The 20,073-nt window shown below is 39.8% G+C and overlaps 1 protein-coding gene across 1 annotated transcript in view; it reads left to right on the plus strand.

Annotated features, from left to right (window-relative positions):
• The first annotated feature begins 880 nt into the window (after positions 1-880).
• LOC115572175 (sodium channel protein type 4 subunit alpha B-like) overlaps positions 881-20,073 on the plus strand; it is a 43,110-nt gene continuing 23,917 nt past the window's right edge. Inside the window, exons 1-8 of the mRNA XM_030402004.1 lie at positions 881-1,044; positions 8,683-8,989; positions 10,112-10,230; positions 11,337-11,426; positions 13,187-13,315; positions 15,196-15,287; positions 15,425-15,667; positions 15,781-15,844. Coding sequence (XP_030257864.1) covers positions 8,723-8,989; positions 10,112-10,230; positions 11,337-11,426; positions 13,187-13,315; positions 15,196-15,287; positions 15,425-15,667; positions 15,781-15,844 — 1,004 coding nt within the window. The 5' untranslated portion in view covers positions 881-1,044; positions 8,683-8,722. The remainder of the gene's footprint in view (positions 1,045-8,682; positions 8,990-10,111; positions 10,231-11,336; positions 11,427-13,186; positions 13,316-15,195; positions 15,288-15,424; positions 15,668-15,780; positions 15,845-20,073) is intronic.

Genomic DNA, 20,073 nt, shown 5'->3' on the forward strand with positions numbered 1-20,073 from the left:
CAATAATTGGCCACTGGGGGGCGCAATGTCACACCACCGCAGTGCGCAGACTTGACCGCTAAGTAATCCACACCCACCTTCCCTCTGCCCATTGGGAACACTCAATTAAATTGCTGGCAGCTTGTGTTAAACCGTGTCCTTTCAGGGCTCATTTAAATGCAACAGGTTTGGAGTCCACAGCGGGGGACTTCAGTGATTCCTCTCCATGAATGACAGGAATTAAAACACATACTTCTCAGCACATAGCCTACCTGTCTGTAAACTGCAATACTGAGTCGAATGTGGTGTAACTCCATCATTAAAAGTCATTTTCTGTTATTAAACTCCAAACAAGTTCATATAGCTAGTTCATCCTCATACACTTAATGCAGACATCAGGTCATGCCAACATCATGAAAGAGGAGCAGAAGCAGCCTGTTCTGTGCCACTTTACATCCTAATTTAGGATCAAGACCTCCCCGCACAGAATGCTGGGTAAACACCACGTTCAGCTCCCCTCCTCACTGTGTCCTATATTGTGGGTCAACGTTCATCCTGTGTAGTATGTGAGTGTGACACAGGGCAGCTATAGGAGGAGTAATCCTCTGCGCCCCGGCAGCATCCTCCCTCCCTCCCTCGCCCTCTTGCTCAAGGGCACACCGAGGCGCGCCGCTGCTGAAGACAGCGCAGCATCCTCTCCGCAGCTCGGCGGCGGCTCCGGGACCTGTCCACCGTGGGATGACTACGGAAGAGCCAGTCGCATGGAAGGACCAGAGGACAACTTGTGACATCGTCCGAAATGCCAACTGTAAGGCGTCGAGGCGACAGGCAGCTCGTGTAGAAGTCACTTTTGACCGCTAAACTTTGGATTGTGGTGAGGAGACGCACTTTTTTTTTTTTTTTTTTTTTTTTCTGTCCTGCCCGCTGGAAGTTCTTGGTCCATCATGAAGACTAAACCTTGAGAGGGGAGACATGGATTTTGCACGTCGAGATTGGCTGCTGCTTCTTCTAAAACCCGAAGAACTCAACTCTGGAAATTATGCTGTAAAACTCGGAGTTTCATATGTAAGTACCCCTGTGAAGATCTTTAGACTTTTTTTTTTTTTTTTTTTAACTTTTAGTAAATTTAGTAAACTTTTGAGTAAATGCTCGACGTCATTTGTAAGCTGTTTGGTCCTTTGCCTGTCTTTGTTTTCACTTTGAGTAGGGAAAGACAAGTGGAGGACAGAAGAAGATAAACAAGTTATTATTTCAAAAAAGTCATGGTTTTACTGTCAGACAATATCATGGCCTGTGTTACACAGTATACACAAAAAGAGACTAATCTACAAAAAAAAAAATATCCATTCAGTGTTTTATTTTTGATTGTTGAGCATTAAAAGATTACTCTTTCTGAGGTCAATCACTTGCATTATCTCCCAAATCTGTTGATTTCGACCAGTGTTCCACAGCGTCCCCAACTTGTTGAAATGTGTCGGGTTGCCCATTACATAATGATATGTGAGCCAGTGGTTACACATTTGAGATGAGTTTTTCCCCCCTTTCATCCGAAAACCTTCATCATCTTCTCGTCCAATGTGGCTGATGTAACTCGTGATTAGTTTTAAGATTTCCGCAGTTTTTCTGGAGCAGGATTTCAAGTAGCGTAAGCGTGGATGTGAAGTCACACACAAGCAGAGCTCACAGGAACAAGCTTTCATCAATTCTTCACCCAAGTCGCGACAGGAACCGAGCCAAGGTGTCACTGTAGGGGGGACATACCTTCTGTGAACCTATGCATTTATCTACCTATGTGATGCAATTACATTGAAAGGTTTTCGCAAAAGAAGTAGGTCATCAGTTCAGTCTGCGCAGGTTGGATCACAGCATGCAGCTCTGAGAGGGAACAGACACATAACACGGCCCTGTGAAAACAGACATGATGTACAGTAAGAGTGGTGTGGTGGAGCTCTGCTTACTAAAGATTTAATGCATTTCTGTCACACCAAAGTCCGTCTGACCGTGCAAGTTAGCAGTTTGTTTAATATGATGCCAAAAAACAACACATGACAATATATATATATATATATATATATATATATATATATATATATATATATATATATACATATATATATATATATATTTTACAAAAGGTAAGATAGTTTAGAGGGAAAAAACCTCCAAAACAGACCTAATGAACAAATGAAAGAATATGAAGACTCAGAATCTGTGTCACTTGCACTTCGGTGACCGTTGCGATGTAAACCAAATAAATGAAACCATTCATTTGAGATTATTTAGTCAATCCCCATGAGTGAATAAAGTAATGCTTGTTATGTTCTATCCCGAAATAACCTCTTAAGGACTCCCATCATAAACCCAGAGAAAAACGCAAACCACAATGTGAGGGTTAAAGTAACAGAAAAGCACAACAGTCAAGATTCATTTCTAATACAACCTTGATGCCAAAAAAGTTGTGTAAAATGTGTGTTAAAAACCTGAATTCAATCAGTGTTCCAGTGCGCATGTAGCAATATCTTTACATAATCATGTGTTTCAAAAGTAATGAGCATCGCCCCGTCCTTGCCTGTAAATTATCGAGCATCCCATGACTTTCCCGGCCTTTTGTTGCCCCTGTCCTGAGTTTGTTTAAAACATGTCGCTGGCATCACATTCATATGAACTAGAATCAATTGATGATGAGGTAAAACATTAAACAGGCTGTCTCTGTGCTGTTTTCAAATGAGCAGATGCTCCAAAAAGATTAACAAATGACCACACTCTGTTTGTTTATGTTTGGCACAGCGTCCAATTGGTTCAGTGTTGTTCATAAACCTTCATATAATTGTTTGTTTGCAAAATCCTTTATTACATTAGGCAAAAGTTTTAAAACATATTACATAATGACCATCATGACTAAGAGATGATTACACGTGTTCTGCTTTGAAAACGCGAGCTGTAATTTTTGAATTTCCGAATATTAAGAAAGATGAATTCAGCAGAAACTCGTATATAAAAAAAAACACCAACAGCAAATCAGACATTATAAACAATACTTGCTTCCAAGTATCCTGAAATATGAGTTTATAGAAATGAATATGGAGACAGTTCTTGGGGGTAGTGTATCAAATCCTCATCTCTTTTTGTGTCCATGATTAGTTAAAGGAAGATAACGGATGTAAGACAAATTTGAGATTGACCCTCTCACACCTAAACGACAAAATGAGTCACAAAGCTGGAAGGAGTTGAACTGCGACACGCGACACTATGTGATGTGACATCATGTGGGACTGTGGTCTCTTCTAAACTAGTTCAGACCTGGAGTCACGTTTTTTCACACGCATTTCCCGTCAAACTGCGTCATTTGTCATATACAGAATCATCCATGATCAATGGCTGTATTTGTTTTGTTTTCATTTTGACAGGCAGGAAGTTTTCAAAGCTACAGGAGCGAGCTATATCAAAGGCTAAATGCTGAAACGTGTCAAGCCCTTTACAGTAAAGATATTGCCTTTTCTGTCAACGAGGTCTCGATAACACATCTTGCTCCACACACAGCATGTTTTCGGATGATTTCTGATTTCTGAGTAGTGTTTTAGAGATACTGGTAGTCAGCTCAAGTTTTGACAAGTCGACCGGAGTTTAAACATTCTAAAATGTTGCACTTCAGTGAGAGAGGAAATGAACAGAATGGAGAAAAAACTGGTCACTTCGGAGGATTTGATACCTAAACACCTCCCAGACTTTGCCATTTTCAACCATTTCTCCTTCATCACACAGGATTTGCTGAATGTTGCGATTTGCGACTGTTATTGAAACTTACAGTTTACGCCACTCACATAGAGCAGATGACTATTCGTCGCAACGACCCGCAGACTTAAATCATACTGACTTTAACTAAAACTTGACATTTTACTGAGCAGCAAATGTCTCATACGGACCGTTTGAATTGACATCTTCAGTAAATCTTCAGCTCAGGATCTGTTACTTTTTAATTCACCAGAAGAAAGGTGTGCTCCCTTTAGCGTGCACTGACAGAACCACCAGATGAGAAATGTTGTATGCGCCCACTTGTGAAATGAATGTGTGGTAATTACAAAGTGAACTGCTGTACATTCCTTGTAATGCTACCCTCCAGTTCTACTGCACATATGTGTGTAGCTAATGATTATTTTTACTATCCATTACCTGCTGATTGTTTACAATTAATCAATTGCTACATCTATAAAATGTCAACAAAAAAAAAAAAATAGCTTCTCAATTTTTCAGAGCCAAAAGTCTTCAATGTCTTCAAATTGCTTCAGTCCAGGAATCTTAAGTAAATGACAGGAAAAAGCAGCAAATCTTCACATTTAAGAAGCAGAGAAGAAGTCTATTAAATTGAATAATCATGTCACCTTTTTAGTTAACTGTCCAGTCCAGATGATAGCCACTCATGGGAAACATTGGAGGTAGAGGATCAATGAAAAAAAAAGTATCATACATTAATTTTCTCAGCTGCTAAAGACATTCAAGCACTTAAAGCAGTCAGAATCAGTCAGGTTGATATTCATTTATTGTAGATTATCGTGTCTTTTGTATGCGAGAAGTAACAAAATAAAATGACATAACATAAATACTAAATTAGGTTTGAGGTCACCACCAGAGACAGAGAGAGACAAAGAGGTCAGTCACAAAAAATTAGCAGGGATCCATATAAAGATTGTTTTTGATTAAACCCCCGAATATCGACAACAGTTTTGCCCTCAGTATTAGACAGGCTATAGTTCAAACCAGCAACATTTGCTGCTGAGGTCTCATCACAATTACATTTCATCATCTGACTTCTTGTTCTGAGAATTCAAAACAGTAGTATTACAGAACACATGTTGCCAAGATGAGTCTGTTGGTGTGTGTCTGTGTGTGTGTGTGTGTGTCTGTGTGCGTGCGAGTCCACGGCTCCGCTCTACTTTCAGTCTAATTATGATAATTATTTGCAGTGATGATGACCATATCACATCTGGCGATTACGGGAATTAAATTTCATTCAACTAAATACTTTTTTTTTTCTCTCCCTGGTTTCTAATTCTTTACCACCATTTCCTAGCATGCAACGATAAATTAATATAATTGATACGTGCTTTGATAGCTTTGATCGCTGTCATAGCTTCAGACTCTGCTCTGTACAGAGTGAATGCTGTGACAGTTTCTGGACGATTCATCTCATCCTGTTAGATCCTGTCCCATCCTGACAGAAATATCATTGCTTTGAAACCTGTTTATCAGATTTGTGACGTTGCAAATGGACCTTAACCTATTTATTTTGATAGCAAATGGGAGAGCGCTGGATTCAGTGTGAGAGACGAGCTGATCTGAGATCAACCTGGGCCAAATAAGCAGATCAAGTGAAAGCAGATAACTAGCGTCTGGCTGGACGTGTGAAGGGATCAATGCATTTCAGGACAGGAGGAGATGGAGAACTCGCTGTGCTTATTCAATATGAAAAGGATACAATGGTATTTCTCTGTCAAAAGGGGAACGTAGAAATGTAATCCTCTCTTTGGGAAGCTTTTTCAGTTATTAAAATATCAGGTTCGGTCACTGGCTAAAATGGGGGGGTGAACTTTTGGTTGTGGAAAGGCCTTTGGTATTTTCTTTATTTAGACAGTGGATTTGGTCCCGGATCAGATTACATAAAGACAGATTTTCTTTATGCTTTATTACAGTCCAGGACAATAGTTTGCCAATAAAAAAAGCAAATGTGTGAATCCGTCCTTTCGATGAGATAACTTGAACACTCAACACTCAAAATTGTTTATTGCCATTGTCTGACATTATAAACATGGTAGTAAAGCAGAAAGGTGTTCTTTCCTTTCTGTTTGATCAGATGAAATCAGCTGAGTGGGACTTTTTATCTTTTTGTAGGGTGGGGATTTTTTTTTTTTAAATCTGCACAAGTCAGACATTTTAGTCAATGGATCAAATGACTGTGTAATTTGAAACGGGTCCCTGATCGTGATGATCAGCTTTATGAGTTCTTGCATCTTTCAGCTAATCGTTTTTTTTTGTTGTTTTTTTGTGGCCCACAATTTAAAGATCCCCCTCCAGGCATGTTTTAAAGATGTATTTAAAATACTTTAGTTTGAATGATAATTTATGTCTAATATATTTTTTCCACCAAAAGTTATGTTATCCTGTTTAAATCCTTTTAACGACTTCTGCTCCCTCTGCCTCATTTAAAGCAACACAGCGTAGAAATGGGCATTTTGTGCGTTATGTGTTGAAAACGTGCATGTTGTAGTGCTGTGATCCCTCCCACTCACTGAAGTGACATAGTGCAGAAACAAGTGATGGGGAGTCAGAGTGGCTGAGACAGAGATACCATTCACTCTGTTACACAACACTGAACCATCAACATGATCTTGAGGCTGTTAGGTCAAACAGTTACATAATGTTATTTTGAAATTCCAGAATCAATGAATATGTAATTGTTTTTTCATTTCCAAAGTTTGACTGTTTGACACGAGATGTCTCCTGCTTCACTGTAAGCTCTGCACATAACATCATCCTGAACAGTGAAAATCGGCAACACATTTTTGATTGGAGGGGGACTTGGTTCTCTACAACAGCTCAAATTGTTGGCAACAGTTTTCACTTTAAAGAAGCTAACACAGCTAACAGACACTCTTAATACATCTTTAGGGATGTTGACAGGTTGGTGTCCAGGCCCTGCAGTTTACTTTAGGTCAGCGGAGGCAAACAAGTGACGGCCATCCTAAATGAGTGCTGGTGAAAACCTCTGGTCATGGCTTCAGACTGTGGACTTAATCCCTATGACTCAGAACTATGGCTGCCCTAGTTTGACAGAGGCCGTTGGATAACAGGAAGCTGTGGTCAGTGGTAAGGGTAAAACATTTATATCGGGGCTCTGGACTTTCCTCAGTGCTATCATCCAATCAGAAAATCAGAAGCAGCTTTAGACGTAAGCCTCTACACAGAAGAGAGAGCTGTGGCGATAAAGACGTCCATACTTGTGTCCTTGGTAAATACAGTGTACTCTGTTATTTCATTGCAAAAGATAATATTTATTTATATTTCCTGTTGCTTAGTGTGTTAATGACAAGTTATATATTAGATCTTTGGAAGATCCACTTTGGAGAAGTTTTTTCAGAACGACTTTTATATTGTAAGCGTGGGTTAAAGCCACTGTGTGTGGAATTGATGGTAGAAGAATTAGACAATCCTGGTCAAAACCGGTGCAGTTCATATATTACTCTCCTCCTGTACATCTCCCCTTGGTTTGGAGTCCGGTCTTTTTTTTATACCAGCAACAGGAGTGCCGAGTCAGAAACTTCAAAATTGCTCAAATAAAGGCCTTAAACCTGCAGTATTTGTAAAATAATAATAATAGGCTGTAAAAGTAGTTATAGCTACACATCAAGCTCAAAAAAAGTCCACCATGGTTGTAAACTATGCTACCGAGAGCAGCGAAACTTACCGCTAACAGTGAGCAGTGAAGAAGAACCAGAACATTTAGCTGGAAGACAATATGAAGCTGAAAGGAAATTCAGAGTTGGGTAGAAAATAAGTCAGTTTGTGCTGTCGGCTCGTCTTCGTCATGCTATCCTTTATTAATACAGAAATATAGAATGCTGCAGGGATGACATATTTGTAGGCAAACCCACAAGTTATCATCACCCTGGTCCCCTCGACAGATAGCCTATGGGATTTTTGAAGTGTAAATGTGTTCACCGGAAGAAAAAAAAGCTGGTTAATCTATAAACTAACTACATTACAATCACATGACTTCAATGACGTCATCACTAAGTGCCTGACTGCACAATAATTATACGTACTTTACCATAAATTGATCAAACTACCAGTTAGAGTTAGAATAGTTAGTAATAGTAAAGACTGACTAGTGAGTAGATGAGTCTCTTTGTTCATCCCCAACATTTAGCCACTTGTTAGCAAATAAACGCTTTGAAAATCACAAGTGGGGCGTTTACTGACATATTTCAAAACTTGAAATCTTTTAAACTTGTGTTAACCATAGACCTTATGTCAGACATCTAGTTGACAACCCAGTTAAAAAAACCCATTGACTTTGAGATCAGGGAAACAGAAATGCAAAAAATGCTAATTTCTGAGTGTTAGAACTCATTCCTGTGGCACTATTTTGATTAAAGCGGCATCAAGGCTGAAAATGTGCCTAGCAAACACAACAAGCATTATTATGAGATGACAGACACTGACACACTAAACACTTAACATATTCTATAGGAGTCACCAGTCCACCCTCGACCCCAAGTAACTCCAGTCCCTGCATACAACAGCCACAACAGGGAAGAGAAAAGTGGTTAACATGCTATGTAAAGGTATGGTGCATGTAGTGTGTGACCACCTCTATAACGGAGACAAACTCAACCAACTCCAGTTTACCTATATAGAAAAGCGTGGGGTTACAGAGGCCTTCCCAAAACTATTTGATACTTTGACCAGACGTTTGGATTCATAACGACAACATGATTTTTATTTATGGGATTCCTTCAGCTTTTAATGCAGTGGACACACAGACTTTGCTTAACCAGCTCTCTATACCAAGCTCCACCCAATACTGGTGGTTAATGGTTCAAAACTTGAATGGACAATTTTGAGCACAGGGGGGACATCCAGGACTCTGACACTTATTCTCTCTCACCTTCTTCTTTCTGTCCTCACTCCCCTCTTCCCTGCCTTTAGCTGTAAGTAAATTCTAGTACAGGAGAATCAGGATGAAAAGATGGCAGCCATGCTGTTACCAACGGGTCCTGAGGGCTTGCGGCGGTTCACTCGCGAATCCTTGGCTGCAATGGAGCAGCGGATTGCGGAGGAGCAGGCAAAGAAAGCCAAGGGTTGCCATGACAATCACAGGAATGTCGAGCCACCCAAACCCAGGATCGACCTGGAGGCAGGCAAGCAGCTGCCTCGCATCTTCGGTGACATCCCTCCAGAACTTATCGGGATGCCACTGGAGGACATCGATCCATTTTACTACAAGAACCAGAGGGTGAGAGCTTCTTTGTGCGTGTGTGTGTGAACGTGACTTACAAACCTGACTCTTATTAGACTTCAGGAAATACCAGCTTTATAAGTCTAACTCAGACAGTTGAAGCCCCATTCAATCTTCAGATGAACTTTGGAAAACATTTTTGAATGGCCAGTATGAGCAGGAAAAATTATTATCGCAAGTAAAACCTGTTTTAATGCACATATGGGCACCTGATTAAGACAGACTTGAAATATAATGAACTTTTTCTTTACTACTAAAACTGAATGTTATCTTTTTCCAGAAACAGCTTCCACGTAACTTACGTTTCAGCATCTTTAAATGTAGACAAGATTTCTTCTGAAGAAATAGTTTAATGGTGCTAAAGATGGTTCAGCCGCTGACATATGAGCAGTGTTTGTGACTCTGTTTTACTATTTTACTAATTCATGTAAAATTATCCACAAAACTCTCATGTGGTACTCGTGAGCATGATATGTCAGTGATACTCCGGGGAAGCCAGGGTTTTCACTGAATCCACCAAGTGGTGTTTTAGAGCAGCAAGCTGAGGTGAGAGGTGAGCGACTGCGTCTCTTTAGATCTCTTTTGGATGCAGAAATAGGATTAGCAAGTTTTGATTTGCAGAGTAGATCAGGCTGCTGCCCCTTAATGGGCCGCTTATGGAGAGATGAAAAAGGACGTGGCAGTCATTCTCAGGGTCTCTTTGTTTTGGCATGTGATGCGCTGTTGGATGGGAGGATTATCCAAAGACGAAAAAATATTTAAATAAATGCCACATCTGTTGGGGAAAGGTTCAGCCCGCTTTGGAGTTGTCTCCATTATCTCGACTGGCCTCGCCCGTTGCGTGTATGTGCACTCACTGCTTTCTTGGAGGCAGAAGTGCTTATGGTTGGAGTTAACGCAGATGGTAGACAGAGTGGTAGACTCAACAACGCAGCTATATTATCAGCCTTGCAGGGTAAAGAAAACAGTTGACCCGAGCTGCTGTCACATGTTTAGGAAATGTATCTATGCTCTGATGACTTGTGATGATTTGTTTCATTGACAGAATGTGGATGATTATCTCTAAAGAATGTGATTTTTCTCACTATGATTTCTGTTTTTTCTCTGTTTTCTTTGCAGACTTTTATAGTACTAAACAAAGGGAAGGCCATCTTCAGATTCAGTGCCACATCTGCACTTTACATACTTAGTCCATTTCACTTCATCAGATCAATCGCCATAAAAGTTTTAGTCCACTCATATCCTTTTTGAAATACTCTTGTGATTGTTTGATGGAGAATCTATTCCTGTCTGCTTGTTGAAGGGTGACATTAACGAGGGGAAATCCCTTTAAAAAACACAGTAGTGTAATGAAGATATTCTAATACTTAATAATCAGGATTAGGTCTGAGGGTGACAAAACCACTCTCAGAAATTACTGTGTTTACAACCACTCCGGAAAGTGCTTCTCTTAAAAGTAAAACATATTAATTTCAGTGTCCTGACATTTGTGATAACATGAAGATTAGACTGTGAATTAGGCAGCCGGCTGAGGACAAAAGCATAGTGAAAAGTTTCCACCAGAATAATCATTCGATGCTGTAAAAAGTCTAGATCTCATACTGGCAGATAAGCCAATTTCTAATATTTACTGATTCCCCCCCCCCCGCCCCCACAGATTTCTACTGGATATTTTTCATAGTCCCATTTTTGAAACAGCTTTGTAATGGTCCTCTCTGGCATCACAAACCAAATCCCCTCATATCCCTCTTTTAATCTCTGAAATGAAATAAGAGCAAGGAGATTTCACATCATGTGACGGCTGCCTATTAGTTCTCAGACAGCCGATTTGTACCTTACATGCAGAGGGGGAATCTTTCCTCTGCAGCTCCTCTATGTTGTAGATGACCAAACATCTATTGATGAAATGACCTATTAAATAAAACCAATCGGCTGTCATTGATTCTCTGCAACCGAGAAATCACACAAATAACTGTAACTGACAACATTATGCTCTTACCTACATTTTAGATTTTAAGAGTAGTGTAAGCAAGATGTTTTGACGATTATTCTGATGATTTTTTCTAATGAAAATTGAGTTCATGTTGTAGCATCATACATCCATGAGGGAGAATGATATCACTCCCCCTGATTTACTTATGTTTTGTATAATCTGCATTCGTACTTGTAATGCCGATGGCACGCACAGCGGTGGTTTATACTAATGGGTAGACCTATATTTTACAGGATTACAGGAAACATTGGATCATTGTGTAACACATTGTTGGCATATCACAGTATCCTGTTTGACTGTAAAACTGTAAATAACCATTCCACAGTGTACTTTCCTTAACTTCTTCCCCACATTGTTTAGCCTGTTCATAATGTTCACTATATTGACCAACTGTTGCTTCATGGCCATGTCTGATCCGGCACCATGGACCAAGTACCTGGAGTAAGTACACACAGTATTTAAGATGTTACCTCACCCTAAACTATGTGTCTCAGACAGAAATTGAAACTGGAACTACATGTGGTCTGATTTTGGGCTGTGCCGGGGTCTGTTGTTTTGTCAGTGATGGTTGATGAATCAGCTGACACGTAAGTATGTGATGCATATTACATTTACTGCAGTCAGAGTGCCACATTGGCATGTTAGAAGAAAGCATGCAAGTAATTGGGCATGAACATTGATATTTAAAATTCTCCAGATTTATTGCGTTGTGCATGATGTGGAAGATGTTTTTGTCGTCAGTGGGCATTTTTAGCATGCAGCATGCTATCTGCATTGAAAGAGGCTTTTTTTTTTATTTGTTCCTTTTCTTTTGCAATTTCAGAATTAATTTATAGTTAATGTGAAAAGACAACCATGTGACATTAGTTAGATGAATAGATTGATAGGACCCTTCGTTATTAATATGAAGATACTGCTGATAGCCAGTTAGCTAAGCTTAGCTAGCCTGGCACTGTCTGAAGGTAAAATAAATCTCTGAATTCCTCTCATGAATTTGAGACTGCTTGTCAGCTTTTGTGTGGAGTAGAGCTATATTGTGTGTAGACTGTTGCTGTCTCACTTCAGGACCTGCATCCTTCAAAGGACCCGGCCTTTGCGGTCTTCGAAGGCAAGTCCTTTGGAGAGACCTCTTTAACCGCGTCAGCCGTTGTTAAATGGGACGGTCTAACCTTTGGAGCATTTCCTGGTCGTGTCACCAAATGTTTTACCCTTACGTCACGATTTCTGCCGCCCAGGCCCGCGAAAGATGTCGCCATTTTCTCTCTTTCCTTTTTCTTTTTCAGGCGTGCAAAGAATCTTGGGATCTGTGGGGTCATGAAAGGATAGTAGCAGTGCATCCTCCAAAAAGAGGGAAAAAGAGGCCACATTTGTGGGCTGCATTGAGCCTTTGAATTGGGACAGCCTTCGCGCAGCGTAGTGATGTAATTGGCCTTCAAATGCAGCCTCAGAAGGATGCAGACCCTGAATTGAGACACATCATGTTTCCTTGTTTCCAGTCTTTATGCTAAGCTAAGCTCACCTGCTGCTGACTATAGCTGGTACTAAGACTAAAAGGAGTGTTGCTGTTCAAAGCAGTAGAATGTGCTCTGTCTGAATTAACAAACAGGTGAACAGTCAGAAAAAAGATGGAAGATAAACATCACTTTTAAGAAAGTAACAATATGCCAATGAAAATAAGTTTTAGAAATGCAGGCAACTAGGTAGCAGTTAGCCAACTTATTTATGAATGGTCCAGTTTGTGGTATGAGTGTTTACGAACGCACCATTTGACCTGAAGCAAAAGTGTTTTGCACGTACGAAACTACAAAAGAAATTGCAATATGAACGACTGCAAAGTCTTCACCTGTTTTTCTGTTTTGTTTTGTTTTTTTTATTCTTGAATGTGTATTTTATCTGTTGTGTACTGCCCAGGCATCATATGTAGGTATCTTGTAGCATGGAAGATTTATTTATGTTAACCAGAATAATATATATTCTCAGTCCTGTCCCGGGCCCCTGGCCCTGCATGTTTTAGATGTTTCCCTGCACCAACACATCTGATCCAAATGATCAGCTGGGTGTTTCTACATTATTCATTATTTTTCATGCACTTCCTCATTATTACTGCCTGTGGTTTATTTTAATGCATAAGATGCATTCGGAACATTTAGATTTGTAACACACTAGATTCAGACATAACCTCATTTCCTTCTATTTTTCAGGTATACTTTCACTGCCATTTACACTTTCGAGTCGGCGATAAAGATATTTGCGAGAGGATTCTGTGTAGTGCCATTCACCTTCTTGAGAGATCCATGGAACTGGCTGGACTTCAGCGTCATTGTTATGGCGTATGTAACGATAGCATTCACATTCTACTCATATCAGCCATAACCCTTACCTGACATCCACTTTACATCAGCAGTGACACACCTACCAGAGAGGACTTCCAATGGAAAAGGTCCACATTAATTGAGTTCTCCCGTTCTGTCCTGACTGACAGTTTTGACTGTCATGACGGGCAGATTAAGTAATTTTCCGTAATGTCAAAGTGACCGTAGTCATCCTGAGTGGTGATTTGAAACACTATGAACATAAGCCTATTGTCGAGGTCAGAGATCTGTGTGCCATGACTGACTACACATGATGCAGGTGGCAGATTAGACCTAGGTGACCTCATGATGCATTGATGCAGCCTTGTCTGAAACCAATCATCTTGATAGGACATTTGCTTTGTTTAATAACAGCGAGACAAAATCCCTTTCACAGGGTGTGTACACACTGAAAGCTGTCATTACCTTCAGCGATTAATTTGTTTTTGACCAATTCCAGTTCAGTCAGCTAATTCTGACTCGCTCTGTAATTCATCTGCTGTAAACATTCTTTTATGACGAGACTTACTTGCATGTAAAAGGAGTTGCATGTGGTGATATTACCCATAGAGAATGATCATCCGACTCTGCACCTCCAACCAGCTCTTTGGAGGATTTTAGCATCTTTCAGGTCATTGTTTTGGTTTTTCAAGCCACACCTTTACGGGTTTGGTTGATTATTACTACTCTCATAACAATGCTTTTGGCAGCTATTTCAGCAAAAACACTTACTCGTGAATGTGCACTGCCTGACTACTACCCTGCTGCTATGACAGTGTACTTACTAGCTGCTAGTCTGCTACTTTAATAAGCTGTCTTTGCTTTTTTAGTCACATTCACAATCATATAAATACAAGCTAAATAGCCATCATGAACATACCTCTGTCTAAAGAGACTACCCAGCATGTAATTCTATGTATTATTATAGATATATATTAGATATTAATGATCTATATTCAATAATAGTTGTGTGCTTTGTGCTAACGATAGCTGTTGCTGCTGCAGTGGCTCTGTTCTTTGGCTCAGAGGCTATCTTTTTTGTGCTACTGAGTTAGCTAGCTGCTGAACAACAGGGTCAGCAGCTGTGTACTGTGAGCGCAGCACATTGTTATCATAGCTAACCGTATGCAACTTCCTCATGTCTCATTCACTTGGAAGAAAACACCTAACATTATCATAATTAACAAACAACGAACATGGTTATCGAGCTAGTATGTTAGTATTGAAAACCTTCGGCTGTGCTTTCTCTGGTTCACTAATAACTTTAGTAATACATGTGTCTAGCCTTGTGAAAGACTCACAGAGTGCCCACAGGAAGGCCACTAAATAGGCAGACAGGCATCCTGTCTAATGATTTATACAGGCTTTAATAGGAGGCCTGCAACAGCCACAGATACTGGATTTTAAAAAATGTATTTGTCAAGGCATTTGACAAACTTTCCAGCGTTGTGTCTGCTGGTAAACAGGTTACTCCTAACAAGTTAGCCACATCAATGTATGTGTCAGTGTTATGTTTGCAGCTTGTATCGCTATTCCTAATTGGTCCCAAAAAATCAGGTGGTGTAGGTTCATTTAAAGCCACTGACACATTCTAAAGGAACTACAGATTTTTTTTATTTATACATTGTTCAATGCAAGTCTACATGAATTTGCAACAAACAACAACAACTGAAGGAAACTTAGATGCTAAGCCAATAAAATGACATTTATGTAACCCATAATGCTACTTGATTGAAATGTATATTTAAAGACATGATAAACAAACCGTTAAGTATGTCTGAACATTGACCCTGGTGATCTGTAATGCTTTCTTAATTCTCCCTGCAGACATTCATAAATCCCCTTATGTCTAATTCCAGATATGTGACAGAGTTTGTAGACCTCGGGAACGTCTCAGCATTAAGAACCTTCAGAGTACTACGAGCACTGAAAACCATCTCAGTTATCCCAGGTAAGACTACTATCAACTCAATCCTCAGTGTCCATGTCTCTACTCTTGTTCCCAGTCATGTCTGGATCTACTTTTTCCACATCAAGAGAAAACTTAACTTGTCTGTGTGTCACCCAAACTTCCCTGCCTCTGTTAAGGTCTGAAGACCATTGTCGGCGCTTTGATCCAGTCTGTGAAGAAGCTGGCCGACGTGATGATCCTGACCGTCTTCTGTCTCAGCGTGTTCGCCCTCATCGGCCTGCAGCTTTTCATGGGGCTGCTGCGGCAAAAGTGCGTCCGCAGCCTCGCACACTGCATCAACTCCTCCTACAGCGCCAACGCTTCCTTCGTCTGCAATAACAGAACTTGGAGCTCCAGGATGGACTTCCTCAGCAGTGAAGGTCAGCCGGAAAAAAAAAAAAAAAATCAGACATCATATGTACGAGAAACATATGCACAATTCATTCAGAGACATTCAGAGAAGTTCTTTAACTTCAATTTCCTCTTTCCTTAGATAATTTTTACAAAGTTGAAGGAGCAAAGGATGCCTTAATATGTGGATATGGAAATGACGCAGGGTGAGTATTTGCCCTGCTTACTGCTTGTTAATCATCTGCAGGCTGTTACATAATACCAAAGCATCGAATGTCTTTTGATCCCATGCATGTCATGTGTGTAATTGGATACAGTAGCTTGAGCATCAGGCTTGGTGCAAATAGTTGTTGCAGAACAAGACACAACACATCGAACAATATGATGATGATATTCTTATATCTTCATAGCTTCATATTTTAGTCTGTGAGTTAGGGGCGTAATGTATAGATCCTGTCAGAGGGAGGGGTGTGGCGTGAGACGGGCTGTGCACAAGACGACATGTGGTGTGGATAATCACCCCCGCAGCACTGGAGCCCTTTACTGAGAAACATGGAGTTGGCAGCTGGAGAGAGGGGGGGGGGTCTTTGGAGATTTCATCATCTGGAAAGCTCTATGACATGATTAGGTTAACGGTAGTGGAGCGGATCACCTCGGATTGATATTCTGGTATTGTTCAGAGGGGATGCTAAACTGTACAAAGTTCTTTGCAGTAGAAGCACTCTTGATTTCATTTCTAACCTCAATATAAATGTAGACATGCATAGATGATGTTTTTTCTGGAGAGTGATGGACTTTGTTCCCAATCAAAGGGACAGTGTGAAACCATCCAAATATTGCTACTCAGCCTGTGTACTGAATAATCCTATAAATCCAAATGCTTTTGAAACAAGCACAACAGGATGACCCTGCCAGTGCCAGGTCCAGTTCAAGGGTTATAGTGAACCAAATACCCATCTGTGTGAATCTGAAATCCTGCAGCTTCAACAAATGGCTTCCATTAGCTGCTCTTTTTAATGATACAAGATAATGGATGATAGCAAGTAGCAAAGATGGTGATATTAAGCTTTGGTGCAGATTTCTTTTTTTTTTTTTTATGTGTGTGTTGTCCATAAAAGAAGTGTATTTATATTTAACCTTTTTAGGTCTTATATCTTTATATCTTGGTCTATATGTTGATATTTAAATATATATATATATATAAAAAGAAGACAAAGTATACAGACAGGTGTGTATACTGTATACATATATATATATATATATATATATATATATATGTGTATATATATATATATATATATATATATATATATACACACACATATACAGTATACATATATACGGTTTACACACCTGTCTGTATACTTTGTCTTCTTTCTTACCAAAAATAGTGGTTGTAGAAGAAGTGCAGCCTGTCACAAAGAAAAAGCCTCCAGGCTAAAACTGACACACGTTGAGTAGCAGAAAAGTTCAAGCTCGTCAGCCTCTGACTACATATTCATGTTTATACTGTAGGCTATAATGTCACAAATTGACAAAAGCTGTGTTAACAGCTATTACAGTGTGCCACAGCGCTTTAGCTTTCCTTTTTACTGACCAGCGAGTCAAAGAACATCATTTAAGGTTATTGTGTTTCATAGTGAGCCTTCTCATGACAAAAAATGTCTATCTTTGGGAGGGCCCCGAGACTCCTTATTGAAACATCTCATTAGAGATTTTAATGAGTTAATAGAACAGGTTCTTAGAAACGTATGGACACAGTGGAGGTAGCTGCACAATTTTACTGCCGTCAGACCACACAGCCAAACCTTTAATTTTTAATCTCCCTCTGTAACCTCTCCACCGAAATCACAGGAACTTAATCTCCCAAGAAGTAAAATCTGATTCAGTGATTTGTGTTCAAGTCAGAGCGAAACAGGGATGCGTTTGAGGACATTCAGTAGGCAATGACATCATTAAACTCCTAAAAATAGTAGGTCAGTAAGGTCAGACAGCCGATGGTACCAGTGTGACCTATCCAGCTGTTCATGGGGTTTACCTGCGAGGGGGATTTTTCTAGATTTGTCGCCTGTTGTTTGTGTTAGTGCCACAGCGCACTGTGAGCACATTGAGTCTTATTCAGTTTAATCTTTTGTTTCTGGGTGTGTTAACGGCACTTTTGACAATAAGAGAACATGGAGGATTCAACTTTTTTGTGTCCCTTTGATTTAAACTTTGCTTTGTCATCACTTCGTCATATATATGGTAAATTATTAATTTTTTTTGTATTTCTTTGTGGTTAGATTGATGTTAAATCATCCAGAAAGGCACAGGTTTATGACAGACTTGCTAGGTTATAGGTTAAAGTACCCATAAGGTAGCTTATGTGTCTGATGGCAGATTGATTGAGACAGCCTTTTAACTTCTGCGATATTTTAGATGCAACTTTCTGAGGCTTGCTCTGGAGACTGGCAAGATATTAAGCAGGTCAGGATGGGGGACGTAAAACATAGAGGATGCTTAATCTTTTGAGTGTATTCCAACAAGTAATCCCTGAGTAGATTTCCAAATTAAAGCTTTGGATACGTTATGCTGACAAACACAGTCACACACACATTGGTACACACACGCAGACATAAGTGGGCACATATTTACACACACACACACACACACACACACACACACACACACACACACACACACACACACACACATATTCGAATGTTATTTTCAGCCTAGATGGCTGACAAGTTTGTGATAAATGATTTGCTCAAAGGTCCAAATCATTTCTCATGACGCCCGCTGTAGAGTTCAGGCAAGTGCTTATCCCCTCACATCTTAAAGCCACTGTGCATCAAGGATTATGTCTTTCAACTTTTGTGGTCGGATGTGGCCGTGGAAGCCCACCGCCCCCCGGCACCCTCAACCAGGGAGGGAAAACACTTTGCTGCGATTGACAGATGTTCCCCTGCCGTTCTGTTACACACACTGCAGGAAATTGATGGTACACTCTCAAGGACACTACTTATAGATAATGCAAACATGTCTGCTAAGAGCTTTCAGAGAGCTCTTACACATCCTACATTTTGTTGTTTTGTTTAAAGGACCATACCGTAGTATGTGATCTCTTTTTTTTCTCTCCTTAACTGCAGATTATTTATACTTTAAAATCTATGTTGGCTGTTTTCAAATGGATGCTGTTGTTTTTTTATTTATTTATTATTGAATGTATTTTGCTTGTAATTCCAGGAAGCCAGTGATGTCATGTCATTCTTTTCTGTACAGTGCGAAAGCAACTAGCATACTCTCGAAACTTGCCTCAGCTGTGGATTCCACCGTAGTGAACAGAGTTTGTATTTTGATGGGCATAGGAAGCATTTAAAATCTGTGTGGGACAATTTCCACAGAGCTTTGGGGGTTCTCCCATAGAACTTTTTGTAATAGAGTAGATGTCATTTAATGTGTTCTGGTGCCTTTTGACAGGTGGTTTGATAACTTACCTGGCTTCATTAGCATGAGAAAAATCATCAGGAATCCATTTTGCAATTACATCCGTAGGGAAGGATCCCAGAACATGTATTTTAATATGTTAAAAAACAAAAACGTTGTAAATTGATTCAATGCCCAATGTATAAATTTGTGGCACAGGCTCATGATATTCTGTACTTTGCTGGCTGAAGAAACGTATTTGCTAACGTTTTGAATAGAAAAGGGCTTAAAATTTAAAACATAGCTCCAGTGAAATATCTACTTATGTACAATGTCAACCAATGTACAGTTACAGTAAAAAGATTTAAAGATTATTGTTAATGATAAATAAAAGCTTACAGCTAGAGTTCATCTGTGGCTCTATAACCTTCATCCCCTTTTGTTTAGTTCACTTGTTCCGTCTTTAGCTCTTCACTCATCCCTTTTTTTCCCTCTCTCTGTTCTCGTCTGCTTCCCCATCTTCCTTTCTTCTTTCCTGTCATGTTTCCCTTCTTCCAGCCTTGTTCGCTCTTTTTGTTACTGTTCTTTTTGTGGTGACCGTGTGTGACCCGTACATTTTCTCAGTGAGAAAGTGAAATGGATTTAATTGCTAATGACGCACAGACGCAGTGCTCTGAAAAGAGCATGGTCTGGACACATTTTCAACATCCAAAAATCTAAATCTTTACCTGTAGGAATGATGTAGAGTACATGTGATTTGTAACTCAATTTGTAAATGGTGACCGAGAACCTTCATCAATATGTTTCTTGTATTTTGTATTTATTTATTTGTTTTACTTCTGGAGGAGGACTGTGTCTGATTGTGCCTCATCAATACTTATGAATAACACACAAAAATGTGTTTTTAATGAGGAGAAAGTTATACACTATGTACACACAAAAAGAAAAAACACTGGGGTGCGCAGACACCCTGTCAAACACCACACCATCAGTGCTTCATGCAGGCTTTGGATGTTGTGGATGTAGA

The sequence above is a fragment of the Sparus aurata genome, chromosome 21 (genome assembly GCF_900880675.1).
Source record: "Sparus aurata chromosome 21, fSpaAur1.1, whole genome shotgun sequence".
In the NCBI taxonomy this organism is placed as follows: Eukaryota; Metazoa; Chordata; class Actinopteri; order Spariformes; family Sparidae; genus Sparus; species Sparus aurata.